The sequence below is a fragment of the Lipotes vexillifer genome, unplaced genomic scaffold, assembly GCF_000442215.2.
Source record: "Lipotes vexillifer unplaced genomic scaffold, Lipotes_vexillifer_v1.1 scaffold469, whole genome shotgun sequence".
Taxonomy (NCBI): Eukaryota; Metazoa; Chordata; class Mammalia; order Artiodactyla; family Lipotidae; genus Lipotes; species Lipotes vexillifer.
The window spans coordinates 4,357,176-4,376,322 of NW_006788006.1; the positions used below are offsets into that span (position 1 = coordinate 4,357,176).

The 19,147-nt window shown below is 41.4% G+C and overlaps 1 protein-coding gene across 1 annotated transcript; it reads right to left on the minus strand.

Annotated features, from left to right (window-relative positions):
• Positions 1 to 17,959: 17,959 nt before the first annotated feature.
• LOC103085534 (olfactory receptor 7A10-like) lies at positions 17,960 to 18,900 on the minus strand. The gene is given in 2 exon segments (XM_082931203.1): positions 17,960 to 18,357; positions 18,360 to 18,900. Coding segments are annotated over 2 exon segments (936 nt in total). The 5' UTR covers positions 18,898 to 18,900.
• Positions 18,901 to 19,147: the final 247 nt, after the last annotated feature.

Consider the following 19,147-nt stretch of genomic DNA (forward strand, 5'->3'; position numbering starts at 1 on the left):
GGCCTCTCCCGTTGCGGAGCACAGGCTCCGGACGTGCAGGCTCAGCGGCCATGGCTCACGGGCCCAGCCGCTCCGCGGCATGTGGGATCCTCCCGGACCGGGACACGAACCCGTGTCCCCTGCATCGGCAGGCGGACTCTCAACCACTGCGCCACCAGGGAAGCCCTTGACTTCTCCTTTTGTGGCCATAATTCTTCCAATATTTGATTTAAAATCCCCACATTCAATTTTGTAATACTGCCCCAAGATATTCAGAATTTGCAGATATAAATACTAAAGATAGAATGATTCTTCTGTTACTTTTATGGAGTGATATTTCTGCCTCTGCTAGAACTGTTTCTACCAGTGTTACTCTTGTACGCATAGACAAAGTAACAATAGTAGTGAGAACACTGCATGCCACTTTCCTCATTCCAGAAATGTGTTACATTTGTAAATTAATATCTCTATGTACTTCACTATCTGTAAGTTTTCAACCAGATGAAATGTACCAGGGGTAAAAGGGCAGATTAACAGGCAATCTAGATATACTGATTAAACCTTCCACTCAAAACTATTTTAAGTGCAACAGGAAATACAAACAGAGGGCTTCCCTGGTGGCGCAGTGGTTAAGAATCCGCCTGCCAATGCAGCGGACACGGGTTCGAGCCCCAGTCCGGGAAGATCCCACATGCTGCGGAGCAACTAAGCCTGTGCGCCACAACTACTGAGCCTGCAGTCTACAGCCCACGAGCCACAACTACTGAGCCCACGTTCCACAACTACTGAAGCCTGTGCGCCTAGAGCCCGTGCTCCACAACAAGAGAAGCCACCTCAATGAGAAGCCTGCGCACCGCAACAAAGAGTAGACTCCACTCACCACAACTAGAGAAAGCCCGGGTGCAGCAATGAAGACCCAACACAGCCAAAAAATAAATTTAATTAATTAATTAATTTTTTTAAAAAGATATCTTTCAAAATCATTCACAAGCCGGCGATAAATACTCAGAAATTTTAAAATGTGTAATTTCTAAAACGACAATTACAATTGCTGAAATAAAGGTAAAATGGCAGGGACTAGGTAAATAGTTTTATCAGATTACACACAGCCCCCCAAAAACTGTTTTCTAGAGTATCACACAAAGTGTGTGGTCCCCCAGCCAGCTGCATAAACACCATCTAGAGAGCTTTAATAATTCTGATGCCCAGTTCATATCCAAGTCCAACTGAATGAGACAACTTGGAGTAGACTGATGAATCTGTTTTAACAAGCATTACAGGTGACTTTTATGCAGGCTTAAATTTAAAAACCACTTCTAGAGAATAAACATGAGGGCACACAGATAAAAAGATGATAAGTATAAAGAGCCATGGGGGACAGAGGGAAAAGGGCTGAACTGATTCTAAATAGAATTCCAAAGGGAGAGAGAAGGAGCACAGGCAGTTATTGCAAAATATAGTAGCTGTGGATTTCTCATTTCAAAAAGCAAATATAAAGAGATTGAAGATAAAAACAGATCACAGATACAACAACACTGAACCAGAGAAACAGCAATGGCAAAAAGAATATTTTAACAGCAGCCAGGGGAAAAAGCACAGGTTACCTTTAAAGCAATGATTCCCAAACTTCAAGTTGCATATGAATCACCTGGAGGGCTTGTTAAAACACACTGAAGGGCTTTCCTGGTGGCGCAGTGGTTGAGAGTCCACCTGCTGATGCAGGGGACACGGGTTCGTGCTCCGGTCCGGGAAGATCCCACATGCTGCGGAGCGACTAGGCCCGTGAGCCATGGCCCCTGAGCCTGTGCGTCTGGAGCCTGTGCTCCGCAACGGGAGAGGCCACAACAGTGAGAGGCCCGTGTACCGCCAAAAAAAAAAAACACAAAAAAAAACACTGAAAACATATTTTATAAAAACAAACCAAAAAACTCACATTGCTAGGCCGCATCCCCAGTTTCTGATTCATGAGAAACTGGGGATGCAAGAATATGCATTTCTAATAAGTACCCAGGTGATGCAGATGTTGTAGGTCTAAGGAGTACACTTTAAGAATCACTGCTTTAAAGAAATAAACATTAGCCTGACACCTGACTCCTCGCCAGCAACAATGGAAGCCAGAAGATAATGGAACATCTTCATGGCTCTGGAATAAAATATACAGTCCTTTAGCAACCAAAATGTCTAAGATGGCAAAATAATGGTATATTTGGGCTTGCCATTCACAGAAAAGAGAAAATCTAAAATACGTTATTTTAGAGAGAAAGAAAAAAATCAAGGAACCAAATTAAAGAGTGTTAAGAACTTAAAGAGTCCAAGAATCAAAGTAAGCATACAAAATGGAAAATGTGTGGGTAACATGAAACTAAAAATGACTGTATACAATGATAATCTCTTCTGAGGTTTAAAAATAGATAGAATTAAAATGCATGATCACAAAACCATGTAAATCAGGAGAGTGATAACATATCAAAAATCTAATGACTTCCCTGGTGGTACAGTGGTTAAGAATATGCCTGCCAATTCAGGGGACATGGGTTCGAGCCCTGGCCCAGGAAGATCCCACATGCTGTGGAGCAACTAAGCCCGTGTGCCACAATTACAGAGCCTGTGCTCTAGAGCCAGTGAGCCACAACTACTGAGCCCACGTGCCACAACTACTGAAACATGTGCACCTAGAGCCCGTGCTCTGCAACAGAGAAGCCATTGCAATGAGAAGCCCACGCACTGCAATGAAGACAGAACGCAGCCATAAATAAATTAATTTAAAAAATCTAAATTTCATGAACGCGCATGAATAAGAATACTCCAAAATAACCACCAAAATAATAGACATAAATAAATTCAATATGCATATAAACATGTAGATAAATTCAAAATATGCAGAGAAAAATGTAGAATGAAAAAAGTACTCAAATCAAAGGAAGCTAGAGGAAAGAAAAAAGGATATTAAGGGACAAAATGCTTCAACTAAAATACATATATTCTCAAAATGGAGTAAAAACAATCCAGTTATATGTTGTTTACAAGAGAAATGATACAGCAAGAATGGAAATTTTAAAAAGATATACAAGGCAACTACTTTTTAAAAAAACCTGGTTTAAATATATTAATATCAGAATGAATTAAGGCAAAAAGGCTAATAAAGAAAACTGAGGAATTACAAAAAGAAGAGATACAATCCAAGAAAAAGCTGTATATATTTCATAATATAGCCTCAAAAATATATCCGTGGTAGGACTTCCCTGGTGGTGCAGTGGTTAAGAATACCCCTGCCAATGCAGGAGACACGGGTTCGAGCCCTGGTCCAGGAAGATCCCACATGCCGTGGAGCAACTAAGCCTGTGCGCCACAACTACTGAGCCTGCACTCTAGATCCCGCGAGCCACAGTTACTGAAGCCCACACGCCTAGGGCCCATGCTCCTCAACAAGAGAAACCACCTCAGTGAGAAGCCCGCGAACCACAACAAAGAGTAGTCCCTGCTCACTGCAACTAGAGAAAGCCCACGTGCAGCAAGGAAGACCCAATGCAGCCAAAGTTAAATAAATAAATTTATTTAAAAATATATATATATCGGGGGTGGGCAGAACTCTAAGGAGATGGACAAAGCCACTACCAGAGCTCTCAATAATATGTTCAAGCAGACAATTCAATAACTATATGGAGATTGCACAAGATGAAACAGTATTTCCTAACTATAAACTCCAACCACACATGGGGCACAATTTGTGTCTCAGAAAATGGCATCAATCTCTGACTATAGTGCAAGCAAGTTAGCAAACAAAACCAAAAGATAACCCGAAAAACGTCACAGAATGGAAATTAAAAGAAAAAGGCCTAGGGGCTTCCCTGGTGGCACAGTGGTTGAGAATCTGCCTGCTAATGCAGGGAACACGGGTTCGAGCCCTGGTCTGGGAAGATCCCACATGCCACGGGGCAACTGGGCCCGTAAGCCACAACTACTGAGCCTGCGCGTCTGGAGCCTGTGCTCCGCAACAAGAGAGGCCGCGAGAGTGAGAGGCCCGCGCACCGCGATGAAGAGTGGCCCCCGCTTGCCACAACTAGAGAAAGCCCTCGCACAGAAACGAAGACCTAACACAGCCATAAATAAATAAATAAAGCAAACTGAAAAAAAAAAAAAAAAAAAAAAGAAAAAGGCCTAAAGAATTCACATGCCAAGGAAGTCATAATATTTGATAATATTTAGAACTGAAGTATAATAAAATACTATCACTGTAATCCTTTCGGATGTGCAGGTTCCAATGTAAGAAAATGTAAAGAAACATGCCAAAAAGGTGAAAGGAAGACAATTATAAAGAACAGAAAGTTATGAAATAGAAAACATATACATTATAAAGTGGTTCTTCATGAAAAACAAAATTGACAACATTCTGGCAGGATGTATTTTTTTTTTAAAAAGAACATATAAATACAAGAATGAAAACCTAGAAAACACTACACTTGCAGCAAGCATTAAAAATATAATAAAAGCACATTATTAACAACTTTGACTATACAGTTTAGCCTTAGATGGAATGAATAAATTTCTAAAGAAATTTTACTTACCATAATGAAATAGAGAACTTGGATGCCCTATGACTCTTATAGAACTGAAACAACAGCTTTAAAATTTTCTGCAAAGAAAATTCAGACCCCAATGGTTGTTCCTGGTAAAACTCCCTTTTAAGGAACAAGTTATTCTACTCTTAGGTAAAATACTCCAGAGTTTAGAAAAAAAAAAGTGAACACTCCCACCCCACTTTATGAGGCTGGAATAAACCTGAAACAGAAAAAGAAAATTACAAGCCAATTTCACTCAGACATAGATGCAAATCATCAAAAAAAAAAAAAACAAAACTAGCAACCAGAAACCAAAAATGATAAAATAGTACATATCCTTTCCAATTTAGTTATTTTACCAAAGCAAATTTAATGTAACATTAGAAAATCAATTGGTTTAATTCACCACATTATCAGGTAAATGAGAAAGTCCTAGTTTTCACTTATTCATTCAAAGCACAAACAGAACTAGAACCTATCACAGACCAGGCATAGTTTTCAAAAGGCGATTGAAATCCATCAACATATCGAAGAAGTTGCTGGGGGTGGGGGGGAATCACTTGTTAAAAGCTTACAGCTGTCCATGACAAAAACTCTTAAATTAGGAAATAGGAGACTTCTTTTACCTAATAAACGCTTTCCAAAAAAAAAAAAAAGCCTCCAGCAAACATTCAAGTTAACTTCCCTTAAAGTCAGAAAGAAAACAGGAATGCTTCAAGTTTGCTATCCAAACTCCATTCAATGCTACTCAAAGTCCTCAGCCTGTCTAGCAAAGAAAGTAAATAATAAAAAATGTGTGTGATGCAAAAGGAAAATATACACTTTCCTAGGAATAAATCTAACAACAACAAACCAAACCCTTAAATCGTTTTTGCTGATCCTCATAAAACTTTATTGAAAGGCATTATACAAGATATAACTGGGACTTCCCTGGTGGCACAGTGGTCGAGAATCTGCCTGTCAATGCAGGGGACACAGGTTCGAGCCCTGGTCAGGAAAGATCCCACATGCCGTGGAGCAACTAAGCCCGCGAGCCACAACTACTGAGCCCGCGAGCCACAACTACTGAGCCCGCGTGCCACAACTACTGAAGCCCACTGGCCTAGAGCCCGAGCTCCGCAACAAGAGAAGCCACCACAGTGAGAAGCTCGTTATAGGCTATTTACACGAGAGTCAACTAAAGTAAATAAAGTTAAATAACCGAAAAGTTTAAGTGTAAAAAGTATTCAAGACAAATGGTAACAGAAAGAAAACCAGTGCGCTCCTATTAATGTTAGACAAAGCTGACCACAAAGCAAAAGGTAGGTAGTTTATCCTTGCGGTCTCCAATTCCTGACACACCACACACACACACACACACACAGACACACACCTCCCACCCCACCCCCCAAATAATGTCCTGAATTCACTTCGGCCGGGCTTTTCTGTCCCCATCCCAAGATGTCAGTTTTCTGGGACCAGATCACCAGTGCCTCCCCCTCGTCGCTAAATACAGTGGTCCTAAACTTCATCACTAGCGTTTCATACCGCTTATCACAGGATCTAAAAACACACTCCTCCTGGCTGCCTGGCTTCCCGGTCCCAGGTCCCTGTCCCCCGATACCCACCCCTGCCTTATGGGCCTCTCTTGTCCTCAGGAAGGCGGGGAGTAAAGGGTTAAGTGAGGAAAGCGGGTCTTACATCACGGAGGGTAGAATCACGGGGAGCAGAGGTCACGGAAGCTGCTGCCGAAGGGACGAGAAACTCATTGAAAGGTCCGGTCTGCCGCGGGGACCAACAGCTCGGAAGTGGCCGCGGTGGACCACTCCTCTGTCCATGTGTACTGCAGCAATCGCCTCCGGAGAGTAATGGCTTCCGCTTCACTTCCGCCTTCTAAGTGTCGCGGGACTTCATAACCTGCCTCTAACCAGGAAGCACAGACGGAAAGGATTCTGGGAAATGTAGTTCTGGAGTTTTGAGGGGCATGGCGGGGGGTACCTCGGTGGAAACTGCGGATGGCGCTCATTTCCCCCCAACTTCTAATTGTTCAAGTGCCTCGGGACTCAGTTCTCAGACCTCTTTTCGTTTTATAATCCCTGTGGTAGCGCTGAATATTACCTCTTTAAGTACTGTGTATACACTCAAGAGTCAAAATTCCATCCACAGTCCCACACCTCTACCCTGAATGCCAGACAGAATGAGATATTCTCTCTCCACTTGGGTTTTTTAGAGACAAATTTGAAGTCCACAAATCAAACTCCTGACTCCACCTTATCAACTTCAAATAATAGCAACCCCATCTTTCCACATGTCCATTGTAAACCTTGGCAACATTGTGGACCCTTCTTTGTCCCATTGATCCAACAGGCAACACTCAGCTCTACCTTGACCATCAATCCAGAATCTGATTGCTTTGCCAGAAATGTTTTTCTTGTTTCTGAGTCATGAAAGGTCACAGCAGGACTTGAAACTGGCCCTCCTGGGCAAAAAACCCTTTCTGGGTCCTCCATTTCTTATTTGTAGGATGAAGGTTTCAGCCTCCTAGACTTTCCCTGAGTTCCAAATGGCAGATTCAAACAGTTGCTAATCAGGGAAGCAGGGAATACAGAAACAATGGAGGAATAGTCAAGAAACTATAGTGCAGCGATTAAAGCAAGATCCTGGTCCTCCTCAAGGGATATACATAGCAATATCTTTGAGTTCTTCTGAACAAACTAAGTTCCCCAATAAGGCCCCCACCCAAGTGGACGATGGTAACTTCTGGCTGAGCACAAGATTCCTGTAACACGGCCCTGTTACCTCACCACCAACCAATCAGAAGAAAGTCACAAACCCTGCAGCCCTCACCCCCAAATTTTGCCTATAAAAACTTCTCCGAGGAAACCACCAGAGAGTTCAGAGTTTTCAAGCATAAACCACCCATTCTCCTTGCTTGGCCCTGCAATAAACCTGCCTCTTCTCCAAACTCCAATGTTTTGGTTTGTTTGGCCTCACTGTGCTTCAGGCACAAGAACTTGTGTTTGGCAACAATAGCCTTTCAGTAGCTCTGAAGGGACTGCTTCAAAAGGTAGGGGGAGAAGCCAGTATATATGTGATTTTTGGCTAGGGAATACATGCAGTTAAGCACATATCTCAGTAAAAGATTATTACTACTCACAAGGAACAGATAACTCAGTTAATGATTTTAGTGCTTTTCTATGTATGGGAATATCCAAGAATCTGGGTTCATTAAATTTCTTCTTGAATATACTATCTAAAGGGCCTGTTTTCAGGCTTCCCTGGTGGTGCAGTGGTTAAGAATCCGCCTGCCAATGCAGGGGACACGGGTTCGAGCCCTGGTCCAGGAAGATCCCACATGTTGCGGAGCAACTAAGCCCGTGCGCCACAACTACTGAGTCTGCGCTCTAGAGCCCACAAGCCACACTACTGAAGCCTGTGTGTCTAGAGCCCGTGCTCTGCAACAAGAGAAGCCACCGCAATGAGAAGCCTGCGCACCGCAACAGAGAGTAGCCCCCACTTGCTGCAAATAGAGAAAGCCTGCGCGCAGCAACCAAGACCCAACGCAGCCAAAACTAAATAAATTAAATAAATAAATTTAAATAAATAAAATAAAGGGCCTGTTTTCCTAAAGCACAGAGTGCCTCTTCTTGCTTGTTTTTCATCCTGAATTCCTCTCAGGAGGCACTACTGTCCATTAGCAACTGCAGTGGCTAATGACTTAGTCCTTGTAGCACTTGGATGGAGAGAAACATTCTTTGTTTTACAACAAACATACAGAAAGTCTACAAATAAATTTTTAAAGAGAACATACCTATGTGCAAATTATAAAAAATGTCCACAAAATGCACACGCCTATGCACATACTACCCAGGTTTTTCAAAAAGAAAATTACCAATAACACAGAAGCTCCCTTCATGGCCCTCCTGGTCAGTACAATTCCTCATCCTCCAAGGGAAACCCTATTATTAAGGCAGGAGATAGATGTCCTCCAGGCTGAGCAGCTGGAGTTTGTCCCCTGTGGACAGATACTCCAAGACAAAGATAATAGCAGGGTCAGAGAGGAGCAGAGTCCTCCCCAGATAAAAGATAAAGAAACCATATATTTCTCATTCTCCAGGTCAAGGAGACCTTCCCAACTACATATGCGCAAAAAGGCTCCTTGGGGGTCAAAAAGGGAGGGGGGCCACCCCATAGTAGGTGATGTCAACCTACCCATAGGCCTTTTTGCTAGAATCCATCTTGGCTAAGAGATGCACACGCACACAGCGGAGGACCCTGAGATAAACCAAATATGGACTCAGAACCAGGCTAAGCCAGGTGACTTGCCAAAGGAAACCTGAGAAAAATGCCCTATAAAAGTGGTTCAAACCACCAGCAGGACGTGACTCTCTCTCTGAGTTCGCCCGTGTGAGTCTATTCACACATACTCTTTTTCCTCCTAATAAACACTTTACTTGTTTCACTACTTTCCATCTCTTAGTGGAAATTCATTTCTACAAAGCCGACAGGCCAGGGCCTTGTCACTGTCCCTCATGGTCTAGCAGTTAGGATTCAGGGCTCTCACTGCCACAACCTGACTTCAATCTCTTGCCAGGGAACCAAAATCCTGCTTCAAGCCACTGCAAGCCAAGGCCACTGAGATCATTTTAACTTATTATAATATCTGTGGCCAAAAAATAAAATAAAATAAAATTTTAAATAAAAGGGAATTCCCTGCCGGTCCAGTGGTTAGGACTCTGCACTTCCAATGCAGGAGGCATGGGTTTGATCCCTGGTTGCGGAACTAAGATCCTGCATGCCGCGTGGCACAGCCAAAAAATTTTAAAAACAATAACATCTGACATGGTTCAGGACACAACTACCCTAAAATATGACACCTTAGCATATTGAATATTTTAAGCTGAGGGAATCAGAGAAATGACTCAGGGAGGATTCTTTGACCTTCCCCTGAAGCAGGTCATAAGACACTCCTGTGATAGCTGTCCTTCCTACACCAGAGGAAAAGAGTGTCCTTATCTCTGAAGATGGAGTGACACATAAAGGAATCCAACTGTACAAGATTGCTAAATTTCCTTCAGTTTACTACCCTTAGCTCATATCCTTTTGTTCAATCACATTTTTCTATGGCTTTCCAGTCTGCATCAAACCTAGCATAAAAAAGTGCTCAGATTTAACCACTTTTTTGTGTGTCTTCATTTCCTTATGAAGGTTTTAGGGTCATGTAAAACAGATTTGTATGCTTTTCTCTCATTACTTTTGCTACAGAACCCCAGCCAAGAACCTATAAATGTAGAAGAAAAGTTTGGGGATTTTTCCTCCCTTACACATCATAGAAGAGTTTTACCTGTTTCTCGAACTTTATGTAAGAAGAATCAAGCCTCTCTCCTTTGGGATTGGTGCAAGAGTAGAAAACTTGGGACTTCCCTGGTGGCACAGTGGTTAAGAATCTGCCTGCCAATGCAGGGGACATGGGTTCAAGCCCTGGTCCAGGAAGATCCCGCATGCCACGGAGCAACTAAGCCCGTGAGCCACAACTGCTGAAGCCCACATGCCTGGAGCCCATGCACAACAAGAGAAACCACTGCAATGAGAGGCCCAAGCACCACAACGAAGAGTAGCCCCTGCTCTCCGCAACTAGAGAAAGCCCGTGCCCAGCAACAAAGACCCAATGCAGCCAAAAATAAATAAATAAATTTATTAAAAAAAAAAAAAAGAGTAGAAAACTGACCAGTGCAAGAGGACAGAACCACACACACAGGGCCACCTAGCATGACAGCAATGACTACAGTGGGACAAGGACAGTCTTTCCAGTAAAGCTGGGTCCATTGGATATTCACATGGAAAAAAATGAAAATTGATCCCCATGATTCCAAAATGATGGCAAAACTAAATGTGAAAGGTAAAACAAAAATTATAGAGAAAAACATGATTGGGGCTTCCCTGGTGGCACAGTGGTTGAGAGTCCACCTGCTGATGCAGGGGACACGGGTTCGTGCCCCGGTCTGGGAAGATCCCACATGCCGCGGAGCGGCTGGGCCCGTGAGCCATGGCCGCCGAGCCTGCGTGTCTGGACCCTGTGCTCCGCAACGGGAGAGGCCACAACAACAAAAAAACAAAACAAAAAAATATGATTTTATGGCTTGGAGTAGGCAGAAATTTCTTAAATAGGAGACAAAAGGGGGAAAAAAAGATTTGATAAGCTGGAATACATTAAAATTAAGAACTGCTTGGGAATTCCCTGGCGGTCCAGTGGTTAGCACTCAGTGCTTTCACTGTGGCCCCGGGTTCAGTCCCTGGTTGGGGAACTAAGATCCTGCAAGCCACATAGTGTGACCAAATTAAGAACTGCTCATCAAAAAACACCACTGATGGTGAAAAAGTAACCCACAAAGCAGAAGAAAAACATATACATCTATATGTATATGTGTATATATCTACTATATATAAGATAGACATATATAAGATAGATAGATAACCAACAAGGACCAACTGTATAGCACAGGGAAATCCACTCAATATTCTGTGATAACCTATATGAGAAAAGAATCTGAAAAGGAATAAATATACATATACATGTATAACTGAACTACTTTACTGTATACCTGAAACTAACACACATTGTAAATCAACTATACTCCAATAAAATTTTAAAAAATAATAATAATTCACATGCAGAATATGTAAAGAAATTTTTCCACTCAATAAGAAATAGACAACCCAATTTAAAAATAGGCCAAAAATAAATCTGGTCATATCACAAAACAAGATATTCAAATGGCCAATAAATATATGAAAAAGTGCTCAACTTTATTAAGGAAAGGCTAATTAATTTAAACCACAATGAGATACACTACTTAACTAACAGAATGGCTATGAAAAAGGCCAAGGTTCAATCCTTGGTCAGGGAAATAAGATCCCACAAGATTCATGGCACAGCCAAAAAAAACAAAAAAAAAATTGGGAAATTAAGTGGTGTGACACCTACTTCACTGCTGTGACAATAATGATTATAAAGTTTGTAGAGTTCCCTGCTTCTTAAGGATATCCCTTGAGAGAGGCACAGGCAAAGAGAGAAATGAAAATCTGTGAATATACAGTTGAGACCACACATGGAAAGTTATCTCCAATGAAAGAACTGCTTGAAACTTCTGAGTAGAGTAGCAGAATTCAACAAAAATGTTTTATAAACTGTAACTTTAGAAATTGAAGGGAGTTCCTTGGTGGCCTAATGGTTAGGATTCATGGCTTTCTCTGCTGTGGCCCGGGTTCAATCCCTTGTCAGGGAACTTAGATCCCACAAGCCACGTGGCAAGGCAAAAAAAACTCCAAAAAACATTGAAGCCTTGGTTGCCTTCTGAGATGGCCCACACTGTCTCTGGAGTGTGTATCTCTCTCAATAAATCTACTTCTTACCTATCACTTTGCCTCTTGCTGAATTCCTTCTGCACTGAGAAAAAAATAAAAGAAAAAAGAAAAAGAAATCGAAGCCTCTAAAAATTGTCAATGGAGCATTTATTTATTTTATAAATTCCTACTAACTGTATATAAAAGGGTCTGAACTATGCTCTGTGGTGCTACAGCTTCCTCATCACCCCCCCAGTCTGTGACTGTAGAAATTCTCTCCTTTTTCTCTAGAAATATAGCTCTATCTCCAGGGCCCACACTTTTGCAACTTCCACAAGTGCCATTCATGTAAAACTTCAGATCCTGCCTGCTCTATATAGAGAGACCTGAGGAGAACATATTGATTTCAAATATTACTTTATTTTTTTAACATCTTTATTGGAGTATAATTGCTTTACAATGGTGTGTTAGTTTCTGCTTTGTAACAAAGTGAATCAGCTATACACATACATATATCCCCATATCTCCTCCCTCTTGCTTCTCCCTCCCACCCTACCTATCCCACTCCTTCAAATACTACTTTAAATAAATTGATACTAGTGACACAGTTAAAGTTTAGGACTACCTTCCCCAGCTAGCTCTGTTTATCTAAAACTTTGGTGTGCCAGGTTGGATTTCTGTTAGTCTTTCTAAAATAACTGGCTTCAGGAAAATAAAGTTTTCTTATGGTTTTCATGTGTTTGGCACTTTACTGACAAGAATGATTCTTTAAAAAAATTTTTTTTAATTTATTTTTTATTAAAGTGTCGTTGATTTACAATATTGTGTTAGTTTCATGTTTACAGCAAAGCGATTCAGTTATACATACATATATATATGTTTTTTCAAATTATTTTCCTTTATAGGTTATTACAAAATATTAGGTATAGTTCCCAGTGCTGTACAGTAGGTCCTTGATGGTTATCTATTTTATACATAGTAATGTGTATATGTTAATCCCAAACTCCTAATTTATCCCCCCCTTTCCCCTTTGGTAACCATAAGTTTGTTTTCTATGTCTGTGGGTCTATTTCTGTTTTGTATACAGGTTCATTTGTATCTTTTTTTTTTTTTTAAGATTCCACATATAAGCAATAATAAGCAGTATCTTATATTTGTCTTTCTCTGTCTGGCTTACTTCACTTAGTATAATATGCTCTAGGTCCATCCATGTTGCTGCAAATGGATAAGAATGATTCTTTTAAATGAATTATCAATGCCATAGTTTTTCTACATGGGATCAGCTGTTAGAATGATGCTGGTAGTGGGCTGAGGCAACAAGAACCTCTTCGTTCCCAGCTTTTTTTTTTTTTTTCCTTTGCCATGTTTTGCTTCCACCTTTGTACCTCTTAAAGAGTGCAGAGTTATCCGAAAGTCCCCTGGTCAATACTGGGAGGGTGAGCTTTTCATTAGTGCTCTGCTGAGGTTCCCAAATCTTTTCTTTTGCTTTCCTTTTTCCAACTTTATTGAGCTATAATTGACAAATAACATTGTGTAAGTTTCAGGTGTACAACGTGTTGCTTTGATACATTTGTAAATTGCAAACCGGTTACCACCAGAGTGTTAGCTACCACCTCCATCCCATCACATAGTGGCCATTTCTTTTTTTGCTGCGAGAACATATGAGATCTACTCTCTTAGCAACATCCGAGTATAGGATACAGCATTATTAGCTATAATCACCTGTGCTCCACCTTGGATCCCCAACCTTGTTAATCTTATAACTGGAAGTTTGTGCCCTTTTCCAATCAAGTTCACTCATTCTTCCACCTCATTTTTTTTTTTTTTTTGCTAGTTTTTGTCAAAGGCAAACAATAAAAAGTGAGCTAGTAGGGAGATTGGTCTTATTCAGGCTAACGCAATAAGGAAAACACCCCCAATCCAAACATCAGAGTGTCTCTGCAGAATGGTTTTGCCTTAGACTTTCATAGGGAGGATAAGCAAATTATAGGTGGAAGGATTTTACATTTGGGATTGTTATTGTAACCAGGGGACTCTGTTAGCTGAGCAAGAAATGCTTAATCTCTATGTCTAGCTAGTTTGTCAGGGAGGGGGACAAAGAGTTCACCCACTCATTTATGAGCCAAAAGAATGGGAATTGGAGAATGTGTGTCTGGCCCTGTCATAGGAAACAAGGAGGTCACTAGAGAGTCCTGTCCTCCTCCTATGGGGAAGAGAGGTTCTTTGCAGTACTGGTTTCTAGAACACAAAATGGCGGGAGGTGGGGGGATTAACTGTCTGGGTTTTCCAGCAGCACAGGTAAAGCTCAATATTGTCACTCGCCTTTATATATTAATAACTGAACCATGCATGTAAATGCCTACTTTACGCTAAGAGAACTTCCCTGTCTTCAATTAAACTATTTTTCCCCCCTAGCGATGGTTCACACTGGGGAATGATTTGGCAATGCTTGGAGATTAGTGTTGGATAGCACAACTTGGTTTGGGTGGGGTGCTACTGGCATCTAGTGGTAGAAGCAGGGGATGCAGCTAAACATCTCAAAATGCACAGGATGGCCTCCCAAAACAGACTTATGCGGCTCCAAAGGAGAATAGTGCTGAGGTTGGAGGCGGGGTCGGAGGGTTGGGGGGATTTAGGGGAGTACTGGTAAAATTGCTCAATACTTCCCTTTAGGAACCAGGGCTTTAGAGGCTGGGCAAAAAACGTCTGAAAAACTAAATTCCTCCTGAGATGCAGAAAACAAGCAGGCTCAAAGGATTTTCAAATCCATCTTGAATTTCCCTTGGAGTTGTTGATCATTATTCATCTGTCTGTTACCTTTTATTTGAAACACTGCAGCTCAACTTGTATAATTTTTATATGAAGTTTGTAAAACTTTACTTATAAAAATTCATGGAAGAGTCTCAGATTTTAGCTAAGAGCAAGGATAGGGTAGGGAGCAAACTTTTTCTTTTCTTTTTTATTTTTTTGGCTGTGTCACGCGGGCTTGCAGGATCTTAGTTCCCCAACCAAGGATCAAACCCATGCCCTTGGCAGTGAAAGCGAGGACTCTTAACCACTGGAGTGCCAGGGAATTCCCTATAGATGCGTTCTGGCTCACCAACCTGGAAGCTCTCTGAACTCTGTCATTTTAGGTTTTCATATTGGCTTCATTACATAGACAAGGTGGATTAAATCATTGGTCATTGGTGATTGGTTCAACCTTCAATACCTCCACAGGTGGGGGTTTGAGGCTGAAAAGTTCCAACCCTCTAATCAAAGTTCAGTCTTTCTGACAACAAGCCCTGAAGCTCTCTAGAAGCCGCTTAGCCAAGAGTTATCTCATTAACATACCAAAGACACTCAGGAGATTCCAAGGGTTTTAGGAGTCTGTGCCAGAAACTGGGAACAAAGACCAAATATTTTTTATTACATCATAGGGACAAAAACCAGCCCTCCATTCATACAAGCATCCCCCCCACCCCACTCTCAGAAAGTACACAGAACTCACCTCAGAAAATAGGTACTTCTGGGGAATTCCCTGGCGGTCCAGTGGTTAGGACTCTGTGCTTCCACCGTAGGGGTCACGGGTTCAATACTGGTCAGGGAACTGAGATCCTAAGTACTGGCAGGCGCAGGCCTAAAAAAAAGAAAGGTACTTCTGCTTTAGAAGACTGTATCCTCCATAAGTCTGATTTAGCTGGTACAGAAATTTAGCTTCAAACCTAAGATAGTATTGATTTAATAATCTGTATACAGGACTTCTGCTGCTGGTAATTGAAGGCTGGGAAATTTAGACCAACTCTCCAACTGAAGACAATGAAAAGTATGCATGTAGCGTACATTAAAAAAAAAAATCTAAAAAGCAACAAAGATCTAAATATTAGTAAGAAATCACTGCAGTGGAATCTCAAAAAGCCGAACCCATTAAAATAGAGAACAGAATGGTGTTTGCCAGGGGCTCTGGGAGGAGGGGGTGGGAATTGGGAGATGTTGGTTAAAAGGTACAAACTTCCAGTTATAAGATGAAAAAGTTCTGGGGATCTAATGCACAGCATGGTGACGCTAGTTAACAATACTGTATTGTATACTTGAAAGTTGCTAAGAAAATAAATCAAGTGTTCTTACTACAAAAAACAAATGGTAATTATGTGATAGAGGGGGTAGCTAACGCTATGGTGGTAAGCATTTTTCAAAGTATAAGCATTTTACAAATCAGTACATTGTACACCTTAAACTTATACAGAAAAGAAATCACTGCATGGAGACTAGGAGAGGACAGGGTTCCAGAGAGATGAGGCAGACACTGGGGCTGGTTTTACCCTTGAGGTGGTCTACAAGAGGGAGCTAAGGGACCAAGTGAGCTTTAGGTCTCTACAAGACCAGGAATAAAGAGTGAGAGTAAGGGTCTCCCCTCTTTGGGCTGGCTTCCCAAAGGAATGTCTCTGGGGAATAAAGGGGAACTGGAAGCAAACCAGTATGGACTGCAGCCAGGTTTCCCATCACCTTGTAGATGCCAGAAAAAGCTTGTGTAACTACAGTGCATTACTATCAGACAAAGTAGATTTTAATGCAAAAACGTTTGTTACACCCAGAGATAACAAAGGTAACTTCATAAAGATAGAAGATTGGGTCCACCATGAAAACATAATAATTCTGAATTTGTATTCAATAGTCTATTGATTTTTTTATATATATATAACTTTATTTATTTTATTTTTGGTTGTGTTGGGTCTTCATTGCTGCACGTGGGCTTTCTCTAGTTGCGGTGAGCAGGGGATACCCTTCGTTGTGGTACGCGGGCTTCTTGTTGCAGTGGTTTCTCTTGTTGCGGCGGAGCACAGGCTCTAGGTGTGCAGGCTTCCATAGTTGTGGTTCGTGGGCTTCGTTGTTCCACGGCATGTGGGATCTTCCCAGACCAGGGCTTGAACCCGTGTCCCCAGCATCGGCAGGTGGATTCTTAACCACTGCACCACCAGGGAAGCCCCTCAATAGTCTATTGATTGAACTGCAAGCAGAGATAGTCAAATTCTATACCACACTGGGTGATTTTAGCATATATCACTCCATAATTGATACAACAAGGAGACCAAAAAAATCAGTAAAAATAAGATTTCAACGTGATTAACCAACTTGACCTATTGGGCATATATAGAAAATGCACTCAGTCGTTGTAGAGTCCACATTGATCTTTCAGCACAAACAGGTCACCTACTAAGTTTGACCACAAGTGCATGAGAGCAAATCTCAATAAATTTCAAAGAATTAAAATTATACAGAGTATGTTCTTTAGCCACAATGCAATGATACTAAAAACCAATAACAAAAGAAGGAAAAAAGGTCCTCCATATAATTGGATACTAAAAAATGCACTTCTATATAACTCAGGGATTAAATAAAAACTCTCAATTGACTTTATTCAAATCAATTTCTCTGCATAGATTGCAGCAGAAATGAGGAAAATGAGGATGACTCAAAAGGGAGAGATGAAACGAGAACTGGTTTATCTAAGTATAATGTGAAAGCAAATGAGTGTTCACTACAAGTTTACAAACACATGGCCTGCACATCTGATAATAAGTTTTTCCTCCGGCTTTATTGTGATTAATTGACTTTGGCTAACACCTGATAATTACACATTTGATTTTACTAGTGCTTAATATAGACAAATTTCTGTACACATATATTGAACTATCTCATATATTCCCGTATATGAGATATATTCCCTACATCACTATTAAATATGAAATATTTTGCCTATTTTATAGATGTCAACTGAACTCAGAAAGTTAGCTGATAAATGACAGGTAGTAAAACACAGGATAGAAGGATTTTTTTTTTTTTTTTTTTGCTGCTGCTGCTGCATTGCAGCCTGAGGGATCTTAGTTCCCCGACTGAACCTGTATTCCCTGCAGTGGAAGCTCAGAGTCCTAACCACTGGACCTCCAGGGAATTCCCAGGATAGAAGGATTTAATACAAAGATATCTGATTTGAAAACCCATGATTAATCACTTTGCTAGGAGAACTGAATTTTGGAAGAGTCAGGAATTCTGGCATACCCAGTATCTCATTCCCTTTGACTCTTTCTAGAAGCCCACACCCAAGGCAGATGACAGAATCATGAAAAAGAAAATGTGCCAGAGATCAGTGTCCTCAAGTCTCCCTTTATGGCTCTGTTCCTCAGGCTGTAGACGGAGGGGTTCACCATAGGAGTGACCACAGTGTTCATCACTGAGGCCACTACCCTCCTCCTGCGGGAGAGAGTAGCTGCAGAACTAAGGTAAACTTCAACACAGGTCCTATAGAATAAGAAAACGACAGACAGGTGAGACCCAAAGGTGGAAAAAGCTTTATACTTCCCACCAATTGATGGGATCCTTAGGATGGACAAGACAATGCGAGTGTAAGAGAAAATTATCCCTGAGAGGGGACCGACACCTAACAGGCTAGTCACTAGATGCATCAGGATGTCATTGATAAGAGTATCAGAACAGGCGAGTCTGAGGATCTGAGCAATTCATAGGAGAAGTGGGGGATTTTCAAGTCTGTGCAGAAGGACAGATGTAATACCATCAGACTGTGGAGCAAAGCATTCATAATGCTAATGAGCAAGGAGCAAAGAATCATCAGACCACAGAGACGGGGGTTCATGATGATTGCATAATACAGAGGGTGGCAGATGGCCACGTAGCGGTCATAAGCCATGATGGTCAGGAGCAAATTGTCCATACATATGAAAACCATGAAAAAATACACCTGAATGAGGCAGCCTGCATCGGTGATGACTTTGTTCCCTGTCTGGATGTTCACCAACATCTTGGGGACTATAGTGGAGGTGAAACAGACGTCAACAAAGGACAGGTGGGAGAGGAAGAACTGCATGGGGGTGTGGAGGTGGGAGTCTGAGCTGATGGCCAGGAAGATGAGCAGATTCCCCAGCACAATGACCAGGTACATGGACAGGAAGAGCCCAAAGAGAAGGGGCTGCAGTTCTGGATCCTCTGAGAGGCCCAGGAGGAGGAATTCTGAGACACCATTCTGGTTTTCTGATTCCATGTTGTTGATGAGTCTACTGGAAAATAGAGACATGAATTACCATGAAACAGACACATAGACATCACTTGTTCGAGAGAAGTCAGTTAAACAATTATTCCCTTCTGGTTGCTCTACTCATTTCTTCCTTCACCAAATAATTTTGTAATGACTTCTAAGTACCATACATTTTGTTCTAATACTAAAATTTAAAAATTAAAACATTTTATTAAAAATTAAAATATTTTATTTTTTTAGGAACTGTCATGCCTGC